Below are 16,483 nucleotides of genomic sequence, written 5' to 3'. Positions count from 1 at the left end.
GGAAGGAGAGCGTGTCCCCTCCCTGTGCAGTCTAGCCCCTTCCTGTGGCCTTAAAGGCCTCTCTGCCGAAGCTGCCGTCTGCGGTTTTATCCACAAGCCCTCCCCGCCTCGTTCACTCTGCCTTCTTGGTCTGTCCGCATGTCCGCCTCTTCCTGCTTCAGAAAGATCTGCTTGGAATCCAGCTCCTGCTGAACTCATCTGAGTCCAGCCTCCACCAGCTGACCGCCTTGTTGGACTGCCGGGGGCTGCACAAGGTGCGGGGTGGCCCTGGGGAGCAGGCGGGGGGGAGGGGGCACCCCAGCAGGCCACATCGTCCCAGGGAGAAGCCAGCAGAGGCTGGGAGAGTGATTGCCTGACTCGGGGAACAGGGTGGAAGAGTGCCTGGCTTCTAGATTCTCTCCAGTAGCTGAGACGGGGAGATGCAGAGAAAGGTCCCAGGGGGTTGGGGTACGGAGAGCTGGATCTGTTTCGGGGCACCCTGAGCTATATGAGGAAGGCTGTTCCTAGTGCCCAGACCCCCACAGCCATCTGGTCAACCCATCCAGTTCCTGAGTTGCAAGTGGACACCCGGCTCTCATTGCCAGGGTCATCTCTAGGAATCTGCAATGTTAGACATCCATGCAGGGAACACGCTGGGTGCATATGAGCCCCTCCTCTCCTCCAAAGCAGGAAGCTGGTGTATGTTGACAAGCTTTCACACCCCACGTGGGTTTCAAGCGAATAGTCCTGATAATGATCACGGCTGCGATTCACTGAGCCCCTGTGTTCCTCCTTGTTCTGTGCGCTGTGTATCCGATATATCGTTTAGTCCTCACTGTTAAACAGTGAGATACATATTTCACGAAAAATGTTATAGATAGCAATCTGTCTGTGACTATAGATGGATGGATAGATAGACAGATATATATATCTTTTTATCTATAAAGCAGCTTAACGAAGATTCCAGAGCTATCGAGTCAAGGCCTTGGGTTTCCAACCCCAGCAGCCTGACTTGAGAGCTGAGAACGGGGTGGCCCTGGTACCCTTCCTTCCTCCCCAGCCTCCACACGCCATCCCTCAGCGAGTGCTCGCCGCTGTACCCTCGGATCTACCCTGCCCCATCCTCTTCTGTCCCCCCCCCACGGCCCCCACTTTGGTCCAGGCACCACCCTGCTCCCCGGCGTGACAGCTGTGACCCCCTAACTAGTCCCCACTTTCTCCCACCCGCTTACCTTTCATCCACGGCAGCCAGAGCAGCCTTCTAAAAACCGAATTGGATCACAGCCTTCCATCCCCAAACCCGCCCGTGTCTTCCCATCACCTTGCATTACATTCAGGCTCCTCCTCGCCTGCCCCACGGGGTCCAGCATGAACTGGCGCCGTCTCGCGTGTCCTCAGCTGACCTCCCTCCCTCCTGAACACGCCAAGCCTGGCCCCTTTGCCTCAGAGGCTGCAGGCTCGCCCTGCTTCCCTGCTGTCCTGGCCTCAGATTAAATGCCCTCTGCCCTCTGGCTCCCCCACCCTCAAGCTCGGCATCTGTCCTGTTCCGAGTCCAGCACACACACAGTCGGTATTTTCAGTAAATGCGTGGAGAGAGAATCCAAAGAAGTGCCCCGTCGTGTCGGGGTCGCGAACGTGGACCCTTCGTGGGTGAACACTGTGCCTGGGATGGGGCAGGGGAGGCGATCCCGGGTCCAGGCTGGGGAGAGGGGCTTCCAGAGACCCGCTAGGACCCCCGGCAGTGTCCCTCTCCCCCTGCAGCTATGTGTCCCTCTTCCTCCTCCAGGACTACCTGGATGCCCTCGCCGGCATCTGCTACGACGGCCTCGAGGGCCTGCTGTACCTCGGCCTCTTCTCCCTCCTGGCCGCGCTGGCCTTTTCCATCATGACCTGCCTGGGGCCGGGGGCATGGCAGCACTGTGCCAGGAGGTGGGCTTCCTGGGGGAGGAGGCGGGAGGCTCTGCTCTCTGGCGGAGCTGAGAACTGATAACCTGGGGTGGAGAGGGGCAGTCGGGGGCCGGCATTCAGCCCCAACAGGCTGGCTGGATTTCTGCTGCAGCGTCCCTGAAAGTCCAGACAGGACCCCAGAAGGAGGTTGGAGGGGGCCAGAGCAGGGCCAAGGATGACGAGGGCATCGTGCCACAGCCTGGCCTCCTTAGCTTGTCCCCGCTTCCTCTGCAGGACTTTGTGGGGTGATGCTGCTGCAGGGAGGGGTGCCCCCAGAATACCGGAAGGAACAGATTGTAGCACTGTTACCAGGGCACCTGTAGTCTCATGGAGGAGGCAGAGACAAGATAGCATTTCAGTATCTCGAGAGTAATCAGAAAAGGAAGCAGGGGAGGGAGGGTCGATGTGCAGGTGGTCAGCAGGGTGGCCTGCCTGGAGGAGGTGGGTGTGCAGTTGGGAACGGAGCAGAGTAATATGTATCAGGCGGGGCTGAAGACCACGTTTTCAGAGAACCTCAAGGAGACACCTGCAGCCAGGGTGGGGGCCGACCTGGGAGGAAAGATTGGAAAGTGGGCCAGGACCCCACTGCCTGGTGTCACCCCCCTCACCCCTCACGGCCGCATCCTGCGTGTCATCCTAGGGACAGGGACTATGACGACATCGACGACGACGACCCCTTCAACCCCCAGGCCCGGCGCATCGCCGCCCACAACCCGCCTCGGGGGCAGCTTCGCAGCTTCTGTAGCTACAGCAGTGGCCTGGGCAGCCAGGGCAGCCTGCACCCCACCCAGACCATCTCCAACGCCCCCGTCTCAGAGTACATGTATGGCGGGGCATCCCCCAACATGCCGGGCTGGGGCGGTGTTGCTTGTCCTGGCCTTCGGGGAGCTGGATCTGCGGGCGGGGGCATACTTGGGTCCAGGGGGCCAGGGCGGGGGAGGAAGGCGTCCGAGGCCAGCTGGGCCCCTGGCTGCAGTCGGGATGCCTGAATGTGGGCCCCCCCCCCCAGAGCATCTCCTGCTGGAGGAAGAGCCGCTGCAGGTGTCAGGCCCTTTGCCTCCAGCCTGCAGGGCAGGTCGAAGGCCCGAGAAGCCGCGTTTCCCCTGGCCCATCACCCACTCCCTGCTCCTCCCTCCCCTCTGTCTGTGGTCCGTTTCCATGTCCCGTATGCACACCCCCGGGACCCTCCTGCAGAAGTCCGGGCACACACCTGTGTCCCCGCCCTGAGCGCTCCTCACCCCTCTCGACCCCGCAGGAACCAAGCCGCGCTGTTCGGCGGGAACCCACGCTATGAGAACGTGCCGCTCATCGGAAGAGGGTCCCCTCCGCCCACGGTAAGCTGGGCTCCCCAGGCAAACGCACAAACCCTGCTGGGGTGGGGGGTGCATTTAAAGAGAAAACCTCTTGGGGACCCAGTGAATCCCTCCCACTGAAATAGAAAAGAATGAAACAGTTTTGTTATTGGATAAGCATTAAACCAGACGGTCAGGACGTCCCTGGAGGTCCGGGGGTTAAGACTCCGAGCTCCCATTGCAGAGGGTGCAGGTTCGATCCCTGGTGAGGGAACTAAGATCCTGATGCCGCGTGGTGCAGCCGAAAAAGAAAGAGAAAGCAAACAAAAATCAGCCTGGCATTTATAAGAAAGAAGGGGGTCTGAGATGAGGTTGGACGTCTGCATCCTTGAGCCAGGTGTCTGTCGGAGAAGGCGCCGTCGCCTTCACTGGGCTGGGTGAGGCGTTTCACCCGCCCCATCCCGGTAGTTTGGAAGAAGCCATTCAGATGGTGAACCTGGAGCCCTGGCGCCCCAAGGACACGAGACCCAGGACATAGACTTGGCTTTGAGAACCAGCTCAGGGCGTCCAATGAGTGTTCCTAGTGAAAAGCACAGCGCTGGACCCGGGAAAGAGAGCCGGGGACCCAGCCCGTCTTCAGGAAACGGGGTAATCCACAGGGGGGTGACTCAGAAAGCTGCTGTAATAAGTACCGTATGGTGCGATGGGCCCTGGCGGGGGGGGACTGTTCTTCGGGGTCTGAGAAGGTGACCTTTCCACCTTACCGTGGAGCACTGGGTCTCCCCCAGGGACACTCGAGTTTGTCTCAAGGCATCTTTGGGCTTCCCCCATGCCTCAGGTGGCAAAGATCCCTCCTGCCAAGGCAGGAGACATCAGAGACCCAGGTTCAATCCCTGGGTGGGGAAGATCCCCTGGAGAAAGAAATGGCAACCCACTCCAGTATTCTTGCCTGGATAACCCCACGGACAGAGGAGCCTGGTTGGCTACAGTCTATGGGGTCCCAAAGATTCGGACACGACTGAGCAGCTGACCTTTTCACTTTACACTTAAAGGCATCTTTGGTCGTCATGCCTGGCAGGGGGTGCTGGCTGCTCCCAGCCTCTAGCGGGTGGAGGCCGGGGCGCTGCTGGGCACAGGCCAGCCCCCCACACGCAGGACGATCGACCCCAGGTGTCCGCAGCGTCCTGCTTGAGCCGACCATCCGGCTCTCCTTGCCCAGCCCCGCCTTGCTTCTGTTTTGCCCAGAGCGCCTCCCTGCTGCCCTTTACAGACCACCCTCGACCCAGGCCTTGCTCTCGCTCCTGGGGGCCACAGGCAGCGGCAGCGGCCCGTCCAGGCCTACTTCCAGAGTTGGCACCTTTGAAATCCCAAGCTGGCTTCTCTGTAAACCAGAAGAAGCCTCTTGGGTTCCTGCTTCCTCCCGCCAGCTGCTGTGGCCCCAGGAATGCAGGTTGATTTTCATATTAATCTCAGTACAACATAATTAGGAGAAATCCGATGCTGTGACACATGAATTACTCAAGGCCCTGGAATGCCAACAGTAAATGAATTTCGGATTGCCTTCTGTTTTGAAAGATCCAGGCCACTCTCCCTGCCTTCAGCAGAGATAATCAGAAAACTGACCTTATTTGCAAGGCTCAAGGGCAGAATAAACCTTCCCCCAGGAAAGACTGAAGGCAAAAGAAGAAGAGGCAGAGGATGAGATGATTAGATAGCATCACCAGCTCAGTGGACATGAATTTGAGCAAAGTCCAGGAGATGGTGAAGACTAGGGAACCTGGCGTGCTGCAATCCATGGGGTCAAAACGAGTGGGACACGACTTAACAACGGAAGAACAACTATAAGTGCCTCTAGGTGTCCCTGGAAGGGCAAAATTGAGACCCAGTTAATTTTAAGGGGTTAAGGAGTCTCAGGCCCCCACCCCTCGCCCAGCTGGAAGCCTTTGTCCGGCTCTGGTGTGAGTGGTTCAGACCTGAACCCCTGGGGCCAGAGGACAGTCAGGGTCCTGTGGATCATTGCTCCTTAGTCAGAAGACCAACAGCACCTGGAGCTTGTGGGACGTGCAGACTCTGAGGTCGTATATTTGACAGGAGATGCGATAATGTAAGAAGCCACATCCTTAACTTCTGAGCAATAGCTGGCTAACATCTGCTGCAGACACTCAAACTTTGTGTTTCTCTGACTTGGCTGCACTGAGAAGAACTTATTATAAAAATATTAGAGGCGGCGCTTTGAAACAGCTTATTTATTTATTTATTTATTCATTTATGGCCACGCTGGGTCTGCAGTGCTGCCTGCAGACTCCTCTTCGTTGCGGTATGTGGGCCTCTCATTGCAGGGGCTTCTCTTACTGTGGAGCACCGTCCCTAGGGCGCACAGGCTTAGTTGCTCCGTGGCATGTGGGATCTTCCCAGACCAGGGATCAAACCCCTATTCCCTGCATTGGCTGGTGGATTCTTAACCACTGGACCCCCAGGGAAGTCCCAAAAGGCTTAATTTTATGTGTGTTTTATCTCATAAAAAAAATACTGGTGGGTACGGCCTGGGTATCAGGATGTTTTCAGAACCCTCCCCAGCCCCACCCTGCAGTGTCTCTAATGCACAGCTAGGTTTGAGAAGCCCTGGGTTAGGGACCTTTCTGCTTTATATTAGTCCATCCTTTCAACATAAGAGCTGAGTCCTCTTAGGTCCATTGTGCAGATGGGGAGACTGAGGCTGGAGCAATTGGAGAACCTCCTCCAAGGTCATAGGATGAGTAAGGTGCATGGCTGGGATTTGAACCTGGCTCTCAGAGTCAGTGGGCTTGTGCCGTCAGCCTGCTTGCTCGGCGGGCTCCTTAGCACCCGGGTGCATTAGGGAGGCTGGTCGGGTGTGCAGCTTGAGTTTGGGAAGCAGATGTCCTGATGGCCCCAGGGTTGGAAGCATCAGCAGACACGAAGCCTGCCCAGGCCACCCCCACTGTCCTCCAACAACCCCCACGAGGCCTTGACATTGAGACTCGTTGCCCAGCTGCCGTGGTGGGCCCAGCACCCCCAGAAGCACTGGCGTCCGGTGTGATGGGCGACGTGTGAGCCCGTCCTGACCGCCCCCTCCCCTCTCTCCCACAGTACTCGCCCAGCATGCGGGCCACCTACCTGTCCGTGGCGGACGAACATCTGCGGCACTACGGGAACGAGTTTCCAGCCTAACACGCTTTCTGGAGTTCCTGCCTCCTTGCTCCGTTTTGGTTTTTAACTAAGGCAAATGCAAGTGTGTTTCTTTAACAGAAACCAAAGGCATATAGAGACTGCAGGATCGGAAGGCTCCGGCTGGTGCCAGGGAGCGACTGAAGATTCAGGGAGAGTCAGCCTGGGGTTGGCTGACATTCCCGGGCAGACAGAAGCCCCGTGAGCTGGCCCATCCCTCTCCCTCCGCTGACTCCCTGTCCACACCAGAAATGCCCCCAGGTGCTTGGCCGTCCCTAAGCTAGGAGCCTGGTTCAGTTCGCCCCTGACTCCCTGCCTCGCCAGGTGGGGAAGGGCAGTGACGACAGGCTGGGTCGGGCTGCAGGGTCCCCTTGCCAGGACTCTGCCTCCTGCAGGCACAGCCGGAAACCCAGGTAACCATTCTCGGGGTCACCTCTCCTCCTGGCTGCTCAGATGGGTACCATCTACCCACAGGTAAAGGCAGACGGGCTGATCAGGAGATGCTTTTTAAGGTGACATCCCTGATGAGACCAGACACTGTCCAACTCAGCCTCCCGGGGCCAGGTAGACTCTCCCTAGGCCACGGAGGGAAGGTCTTGGCAGGTTCTGCCTATGAGGCCAGGAGCTCCAGGGCCTTGAGCCTGGTGGCCTTCCAGGTGGCCGTGATGGACCTCTCTTCTCTGCAACCTTCGGTCACCTCACCTCCATTCCAGAATCTCTGCTGTGAGTTTGCTCATGGCAGTAGGGGTGGTCTCAGGTATTCACAGACACTTTGAAAAAGTGACTCTTTCTTGCCAGTGTTCTAAAGGTTCTTGATTGTCCAAAGAATTGAAACTCACCCCACAAGCCAGTTTTTACAGCAGATGTGGGGCTGATCCTTCCCACCTAATTTGTCAACCAAAACAGAGGTCAGTGAGACACCCTGTCCCCAGATGCTGGTTGATGGGGATGTGTGTTCATCCCACCTGGACGGACGCATCTTGAGAGAATAAAGTCTCTAGGAGGGAAGTCTGAACGTGAACAGAGTCTGGTCCCGGAGACCAGCTACACGGCCACATAAACTCTCCCTGCTTCTGTCTCCCAAGTTGGTCCTAAAGCTTTTAGCAAAATGATGTCCTGATGTACAGATGGGCATCTTCCCTACCTCTCTCTCCACCCCTGTCCCCGCCCCTGACCGGTACCTGCTGGGTGAGGAGGAGCCTGGGGACCAGGAGGAAGTAATGACCCACCACCCTCTCCGCTGAGGAGCCAGCGTTAGCGTCTTTGGTGCTTCCAACCTCCTGCCCGGCCAGAGTGCATGGCCCGGGAGGCCCACAGCCTCCCACACCGAACCAGGGGCGTGGGGTAGCGTGGCTATGAACCGGGGCACCGCTTCTGGCCAGAACTGAACAGCAGAGTGGTTCTCAGGCTCCAGCCAAGCCTCCCCAACCACAGGACCACCGGGCCGCCGGGACTCTCTCCCCCGTTCCCCTGTACATATGTGTACCATGACCGCACCCTCATGAGGCTGTGTCGCGTGCAGACAGGACTCTGCAACGTCGAGGTGGTGCTTCTTAACGTTCCTCGTTGGCCACTAGCGTTGTTTTTAATGCATGTAAACTAAACTAGAATCCCCTGGGTGGCTCCTGGAGGAGCCAGGTGGGCACACCTCTGCTTAATACAGGTGCGCCCTCACCTGGGGAAGAAATAAACCACTGGTACTAAAATGCACGCTGTGTCCAACTTCCTCCGCTTCGGGAATGATGAAGGTAGCTGATAGCACCTACTGGCTGGGTTATACTCGAGGAGGGGTTCAGAGTGGGTTTCAGTGTTGAGGATTTAAAGACAGGGCTGTTGAAAAACAACAGAAAAATAGAGACAGGGCCTCACCTTGCTGCTCTTCAGGATCAAAATCAGGCCTCCTTTCTGCCCGAGTCTCCAAAGCTCCCCTTGGAGGTGATTGCTTCTAGGGTTGCTGATCACAAGTGGCATTTATTGAGTAACCTCCAAAGTGCCAGGAACTGTCCCAAGTCATTTTTTAAATGAAAAATGCCAGAGGTGTAAAGAGAAAGGACTTAGTTGGGGCACGTGTCAGAGTCAGGAGCGTAACCCACGACCCAGGTGGGCACCTCTGGGCAATGATAAGGGCTTGGGCCAGGGTCACAGGGCGGACCATCTCTCCCAGCTTGGCGGCAGGTCCTTGCTGCCTCCTCTTCCGAAACTCTCCACCCCCACGGGTTTCCTGCCTGCACCCGGGCTCCCGCGACACACGGAGCCCTTCAGTCCTTGCAGCATCTCGTGTGTCCGAGCCAGCCTGGGAGGGCTTGGCAGGCCGACTCCAGCTCCCCACCTGAGGCTGTCGTTCACACTGATTCTTCTGGAGTAGCTGACAGAGTGAACCCTAGCATGCCGTTGTGGGGATGAGAGATGGTACGGCTGCTTCAGATGGAGTTTCTTCAAAAAAATTAAAAATAAATTCTATTAAGTAAATAGAATTGCCGTATGATCCAGCAATTCCACTTCCCAAAAGAATTGAAAGAATGGTCTCAATATTTGTACCCCCATGTTTATAGCACCATTAGTTACAATAGGAAAAAGTGGAAGCAACCGTAGTGTCCATTAATAGATGAACGGGTAAGTAAAATGTGCTTTGTCCACAATGGAATATTACGCAGTCTTAAAAAGGGAGGAGGGCCTGACACCTGCAACATGAATGAACCTAGAAAACATTCTGCCAAATGAAATAAGTCAGTTACCAACAAAAAAAACTGATTCCACTTCTGCTGCTGCTCATCACTTCAGTCTCATCTTTCTCTCTGTGACCTCATGGGCTGCAGCCCATCAGGCTCCTCTGTCCATGGGATCCTCCAGGCAAGACTACTGGAGTGGGTTATCATGCCCTCCTCCAGGGGATCTTCCCAACCCAGGGATTGAACCAGCATCTCTTACGTCTCCTGCATTGGCAGGTGGGTTCTTTACCACTAGCACTGCCTGGGAAGCCCCATGATTCCACTTCTACAAGGTACTTAAAGTAGTCGGAATCATAGAGACAGAAAGTAGAATTGTGCTTGTTAGGAATCTGGGGAGCGGGGAGTGGGGCCTTACTGTTTAACAGGAATAGAGTTTCAGATTTGCAAAATGAAAAGAGCTCTGGAGATAGATGGTGGTGATGGTTGTCTAACAGTATGAAGGTTCTCAGCACCACTGAACTGAGCAGTTAAAAATGGTTAAGGTAGTAGGTTTTATGTGTACTTTATCACGATGAAAATGGATAAAGAGGCTGGCGGGACAACATTGCAATGGACTGTTCACTGGCCTTGGGGATGTCCAGGGCTAGGGGCTGCTCTCAGCAGAGAGCTTCAGTTGCTGGGGTTTCACTGGTGGTCCAGTGGTTAGGAGTCCGAGCTCCCAATGCAGGGGGCCCATGTTCGATCCCAGGTCAGGGAACTAGATCCCACATGCTGCAACTGAAGATCCCACCTGCCACAATAAGGACGCAGCACACCCAAATAAAGAAACTGGATGGTGTTTAAAGTCACTGGGTCATTTAACAACAAAAATTAAAAGCTGCCAGGTCTGCTGTGAGTGGAGATCTGGAAGACGCTGCAGTTTTTAAAAATTGGACCCTTGTACTTACTTCTAATTACATGCTCTATTGCTGGCTTCCCAGGGTGACTGAGACGGGCCCGCCCATGGGTGCTGCCTGTTTTTCCAGTGAGCGGAGCTGCCCGCTGGCGATTGGCAGCAAGCAGGCTTTCTGAGTGAGGGTGGGTGAGAAGCCTGTGATAAGTCATTGCAATGATACAGGAAGGAAGGCTGCAGTTTTCCTCTTGACTTTTCTACTTCTCTCCACCCACTCCCCCTCACCTCCCTGCGTGCAGGGAGCCTCAGCGTCCCAGAGCTGGGGGAAGGGTGAGGAGGGCATCTGGGATCGCAGCCCCAGCCAGCCAGCGCCCCAGGGTGGAGCCGGTCCACTTCTTCCAGATGCTTTGTGTCTGAGTTGCCCCTGACCACACAAAGCCGGGTCAGTGGGGGCTTTCATACGCTCCTGCACCCAGCCCCCATCACTTTGAGGGATTCCTCGGCTCAGAGAAACTGGCAGCGGGAGTCCAGGGGCCAGCCAATGGCAACGGTCACTATGGGCTTGCCATTGGTTGGTGCCGTTGGGCAAAGCGCCATCTCAAGGGGAATTCTGTTGCACCGGCCAGGTAGTGATGAAACATTTATGGAGAAGTCAGGGAGCCTGAGGGAGGATGTTTGCTTTTCCTTATCCTTTCACAGAATCCCCAGAAGCTGGCCAGGAGCCTGCATTGCCTCTCAGATCCCCAGATGACTTCTGTAAACTCCTCTCTCACCGGCCCCCAGCAGGGACCCCCCCAAAATGCCTTTCTTCCGTGACAACTGCCTCTCCCTGGCTCACATTACTGCCCTCCCCTTCGATCTGGAATCATCTCCCCTCTCCTTCCCCCCGCTGCAGCTCATAACCATTTGTCAAGGCTCCATTCCAACCCCGAATCCCACTTCTTGGATGACACGTGGTCCGCCCAGGTCCAGATCTCCAACAGCCATCTCTGAACTCAGGTTAGATCCCCGGCCGTGGGAGGCACAGAGCCGGCCTCCAGTGCAGGTTCTGTGGTCAGCTCCAGCCTGGGCACACCGCCACGTCAGCTCAGCTGGTCCTCCCAGTTATCCTGAGTAATGGCACTGCCCCCTCCCTTGGCCAATGAGGATTGTTGAGTCTGGTGGCTCAGACAGTAAAGAATCTACCGGCAATGCAGGAGACCCTGGGTCAGGAAGATCCTGGGTCGGGAAGATCCCCTGGAGAAAGGAATGGCTACCCACTCCACTATTGTTGCCTGGAGAATCCCAAGGACAGAGGAGCCTGGTGGGCTAGCGTACATGGGGTCGCAGAGCCAGAGATGACTAAGCAACTAAGCAGGGCTTCTCTGGTGACATCGGTAAAGAATAGGCCTGCAATGCAGACGACTTGGGTTCCATCCCTGGGTCAGGAAGATCCCCCGGTCCTCCGAGGCATGGCATGTCCTCCTAGGCATGGCAACCCACCCCAATATTCTTGCCTGGAGAATTCCACGGACAGAGGAGACTGGCGGGCTACAGTCCATGGGATCACAAAGAGTCGGACAAGACCAAGCGACTAACACACACACACAAGTGATTAAGCGCGAGTCAGGAAAGGCAAACAACTTGCCCAACGTCACTCAGTTGGTAAACAGTCCAGTGAGTGAGTGAAAGCCGCTCAGCCGTGTCCGACTCTTTGCGACACCATGGACTCCCCACCAGACTCCTGTCCGTGGGATTTTCCAGGCAAGAATACTGGAGTGGTTTGCCATTCCCTTCTCCAGGGGATCTTCCTGTCTCGGGGATCGAACCCAAGTCTCCTTCACTGTAGGCAGATTACCATCTGAGCCACCTGGCTGGGATTCAAACCCATGTTTTCTAGCCCCACATCCGGTTCTTTTAGTTTACATTATCTCACCTTATTGTCTTAACTAATGAGAAATTTCATTTTATTCATTCATTCACCAGCAACCAAGAGCTAGGCAGCGGAAACACCCAGCCCCTGCCTTATAGGAGTTAATTCCAGGTGGAGTGGTTCAGACTTAAGCTTGCTATTCAATGTGCAGGGGCTTTGGTAACAGAGAGGAAGCTGGGGGTTATAGTTCCCATTTAGCAGACAAGGAAACTAAAGGAAGGGGTGGAATTGACCTTCTGGATCATGAACAAATCAATAACAGAGCCTCACCCAGGGCTCAGGACTCCGAGGCTCACTGAGTACATTTTGCATTTTCTGAGAATCTTGCCAAATGCATACTTGTGGACTTGGATAAGCGCCTTGGCAACGATCCTACATACGTTTACCGTTACCGGTGCTTGACTAATTTAGGAGGGACCAGAGACGCTTCCAACGTGGCTTAACGGGTCACGTGCTCCAGGTTTCCTTCCTTCCGCGCGGCCCCGCGTCCTGGGCCCCGGGCCAGGGTTGCTAGGCAACGAGTAAACTCCGGAGCCGTTTGAGAAGCGCTGAAGCCAGCGCTGCGACTCGGGGGCTTCCCCAGCGGCAGCAGGAACCGACCGAGGTTAAGGGGCGGACGCGGGGAGGATGTCCGCGGCTGAAGAGAAGACTGGAGAGTGAACGGGAGCCCCAGAGGGTGAGAAACACCGCTAGCGCAAGAAACTCCTCGTGGGGCGTCCTTCCGGGCTAGCTCCGCCGGATGATGGACCCCGGGGACCAGCGCTCCTAGGGTCCCCCGCCCATCAGGCCTCACTGCCCTCGATGTTCCCGGAGTCCCGGGACCCAGCAAGTTCCAGACACCCTGCTTCCTGCACCCCTTGCGGCCAGTCGGGTCCTGATGACGGACCGCATCAGACGGTCCATCTCCTGGTGGGGGGATGGGAGACCTTCTAAAGGGTTTACAGCCCCCCTGATAGAAAATACAGCCTGGGGCTGGGGTGGTGGGCGGCCCAGCCGAAAGAAGAGGAGAGCCTTCTGCTTAGAATGGAGGGAAGGGCGTTAGAGTTACTGAGCCCGTCTGCCGGGGCGGGTCCTCTAAAACATTTCACCTATTCCTCATCCCCAGGTGGGTATCTGGATGCCCTTAGGGTATCGCAGTTCCTTCTTCCTGCAACAAGTTCACAGTTTATCACAGTCTCTTGAACCACACGAGTGCATTCTTCTCCCAGCTTTCAGACCCAGTGTCTTCCTCCTACATCGTTAGCTTGCTGGACTTTTTCTCATCAGAAGAGGAGGAGTAGGGAAGAGACCTCTAGGGGAGCATCCTGGCGGATTGGGGTCACATCGCACGTTTAGCATGTGACAAAGGGAGGAGGGGGGCCCCCTGTGCCAGGCACTGGGGACGGGAGTGAATAGAAGACCACAGCCTTCTAATTAGGAATCATTACTCTCAGGGACTGTCATTATTAACGAAGATTCATTGTTGGTGTTGTTTAGTCACTAAATTGTGTCTGACTCTTCTGTGACCTCATAGACTGTAGCCCGCCAGACTCCTCTGTCCATGAGATTTTCCAGGCAAGAATACCATAGTTGCCATTTCTTTCTCCAGGGAATCTTCTCACCCAGGGATCAAACCCACATCCCTTGCATTGGCAGGTGGATTTTTTTACCACTGAGTCTCTAGGAAGCCCAATGACTATTAGTACCACATTAAAAAAAAAAGAAAAGACCATAGTCTTGGCTCAAGGGGACAGTGTTGTAGTGGGCAGAGCAGGGAAACACAGGCCCACATCACCCTCCAGGTCTGGGGACCTCCTCCCGCCTCTGGCTGTCTTCATCCTCCACCTCTTGGAGCTCATCCCAGGTTGACCCCAGTGTGCAGCAGAGGAAGGAATTCCCAGGGAGATCAGCCACTTTTGAAGGCGCGTGAGTCCCTTATGACCGCAAGTTCCAGAAGGTGCGTAGACAGAAGAAAGAGGGCAGGAAGTCCCTCCCCCTACAGTCATTTGTCCAGCCAGACGAAGCACAAAGACTGGAGACTGCCCCAGGGACAAGAAGGAGAGAACTTGTCACCTTTGTAACTCCAGGGAGTCCAGTGGCGGGGGAAGGTGGCCGCCCTCCACTTGTCTGCCCGTGAAGCTCCTACACTGAACTTCTCAGCCACCCCCACCAGTCTCTCATCTCTTCGTTTCTCTGAAGCCAAAGGAGGTTCTTTCCAGGAATCACTTCGCTCGTTATCATTGCACAAGCAGAGTCTTGTTTTTCTGTTTAGTGATGGTTCTGATCTGACTGCCCCAGGATGTCAGAGGCGGTTGCATATTTGGCATTCAGAGCAGCCTGTCTCTAATTCCACGTGGTCTTGTGTTTGAGATGCTTGTGGGGCTGAGGTTCCCACGGGTGGCATCTCCTCCCCCCAAAGTCCCAGAGGGCAGCGAGGCGGCTCCTGCCTCCCCTGGAAGCCCCCTTTGCAGACAGCCTTACTCAGGCGCTGCTTGGAGCAGCCCAGCCTTTGAGACTTGTCTCACCAGGGCGGGGAGAGACCTCCTGAGACCACCCCCCCACCAGCTCTGACCTCACCATTCATCTTCATCCTCCACCAGCTTGTGAGAAAGAGCCCACTTTGGGTCCTTGAATGAGCTGTCTTCCCATCACCCAGCCAGCCTTTAAATGTCCCCTCTGTCTGCCTCCAGATAGAAAACAATGCCTCTGTTCTCACTCCTGGCTTGGTCTTGGGAAGCACCAAGAAGGAAAGCAAAGCTGTTAAAAATATGATCTGGGCTAAAGAGGCTATTTTTGTCTTCCTAGGCTTTCCTCATGCTCTTAAGACCCCTTGTGTCCCCTAGGAGCTGGCTGTCTCCTGGCAGTTGTCTCTTTTTAACAGAGGGAGAGATGAGCAGCCTGTAGTTACAGAGTCTGGCAGTCCTTGGGGGACGAGGGTTGGGACGTGGAGGGGTGGGGGGCACAGGTGCAGCCCTGTTGTAGTTCAGCGATGTGCTGGCGGCCAGGGAGATGCTCACTGGGTGTGCATCCTTTTCCACGAGGCTCTGTCTTGTCCATGAAAAATAAACCATTAGGGCAACCTGCTGTCCTTTGTGCTTCTGTCCCCATCCTCTGTTCTCCAAGCCATTGCTCCTACCCTTCCTGGGTAGAAAAGTTTCCAAACCACAAGAAAGAGCGGAAAATACTGCTCCCCACGAGTCTGATGCAGAATGAGCTGTTCTGGGGCTGAGAAGTAGGCGGTTGGGAGGGTAGTACTGTCTTCAACAAACAACGCCTGTGGATGCAAAGTGACCTAGTAGTTAACCCTCATCGCCCTCACCCCCTGTCCCCGCTGTTCCAGGGCCTGAGGCCACCCAGGCACATGCTTCTAGGCTGCCGCAGAGCTCTTGGCCCTGTATCTCAGGGGACAGCAGCCTGGGCCCACCCGTCTGGTTCCTTGCAGCCCTGGAGTTTGGGAAGGAAGGACAGACACGTATCTGGTCCTAACAGTCATCTGGGGTGACTGTACAAACGTCTAAGCCTCATCTCAGACATGTAGATCAGTGTTCACAGGAAGGGGGCTGGGAATTTCTGTGTTTTGAAGGGGCATTCCAGATTTGAGAAACGTTGGTTCTGAGATTAAGAGCCCTCACTTTAAATCAGTGGTTCTCATCCTCAGCTGCATGCTGAGAGATTATGATTTAGTTACTCTGCAGTTCAACCTGAGCGTCGTGTTTTTTTCCAGAGCCCTCCAGGTGTTCCTAAGTGTGTAGCCAAGGTTGAGAATCACTACTGTATTTTTGTTTGTTTGTTTTGGCTATGGGATCTCAGATCAGAGATTGAACCTGCATCCTCCGCCGTGATCCATTTTGAGTCATCTTTTCGTATGGCGTGAGGTAGGAACCTGGTTCTTTTGCCTGTGAAGGTACAGCATCACCAACATCATTTGTTTAAAAGACCATCCTCTCCCCACTGCGTTGTCTTAGCACCTTCATTGAAAATCAATTGACCATAGATATAAAGGTTTATTTCTGAGCGCTCAATTCCATTCCATTGATCTAAGTGTCTGTCCTTATGCCAGCATATCACTCTGTCTTGACTATTCAGTTGTTGTTTTTTTAAATGTGGACCATTTTTAAAGTCTTTATTGAATGTGTCACACCATTGCTTGTTTTATGTTTTGGGTTGTTGGCCTGTGGGATATTACTTCCCGACCAGGGATCAAACCCACACCCCCTGCACTGGAAGGCGAAGTCATAACCACTGGTCCACCAAGGAAGTTCCTATTCATGGTTTTAACAAATGTTTTCTGACAAAGTAAGTGAAATCATTGTCAGGTCCAGCAAGTGGCAGGGAATTTAGTTCAACATAATCACCATCAATATTTCTTCCTTGCCTCTGGATAATCATATCAGCTCAGCAAAAACTGTATCAATTGTTGAGTTAGACCTTTGGAGTCGGGTAGACCAGCAGCACCCCTTGTTGGCTGTGTGGTCCTGGGCAAGGCATTCTGGGTCCCTGTGAATATCAGGTTCCTCCAAAGTGGATTGGTGATCTTATTGTCCATTTTAGAGGGCAACTGTAAGAACCAAACAAGATCACGCTTAGCCTGTAGTCATCACTCCAGAAATTATTTTTTCAAATGCAG

The 16,483-nt window shown here is 54.9% G+C and overlaps 1 protein-coding gene across 1 annotated transcript in view; it reads left to right on the top strand.

The window, feature by feature from the left end:
- Nucleotides 1-8,112, top strand: part of TTYH2 (tweety family member 2) — a 35,159-nt gene extending 27,047 nt beyond the window's left edge. The window contains exons 10-14 of the mRNA XM_061144955.1: nucleotides 162-254; nucleotides 1,766-1,908; nucleotides 2,567-2,749; nucleotides 3,182-3,260; nucleotides 6,327-8,112. Of these exons, the coding sequence (XP_061000938.1) occupies nucleotides 162-254; nucleotides 1,766-1,908; nucleotides 2,567-2,749; nucleotides 3,182-3,260; nucleotides 6,327-6,407 (579 nt within the window). The 3' untranslated portion in view covers nucleotides 6,408-8,112. The remainder of the gene's footprint in view (nucleotides 1-161; nucleotides 255-1,765; nucleotides 1,909-2,566; nucleotides 2,750-3,181; nucleotides 3,261-6,326) is intronic.
- The last annotated feature ends 8,371 nt before the right edge of the window (nucleotides 8,113-16,483 follow it).

The sequence above is a fragment of the Dama dama genome, chromosome 5 (assembly GCF_033118175.1).
Source record: "Dama dama isolate Ldn47 chromosome 5, ASM3311817v1, whole genome shotgun sequence".
Taxonomy (NCBI): Eukaryota; Metazoa; Chordata; class Mammalia; order Artiodactyla; family Cervidae; genus Dama; species Dama dama.
The sequence above is the reverse complement of the archived record's forward strand: the minus strand, read 5'-3'. Positions and strand labels throughout refer to the sequence as shown.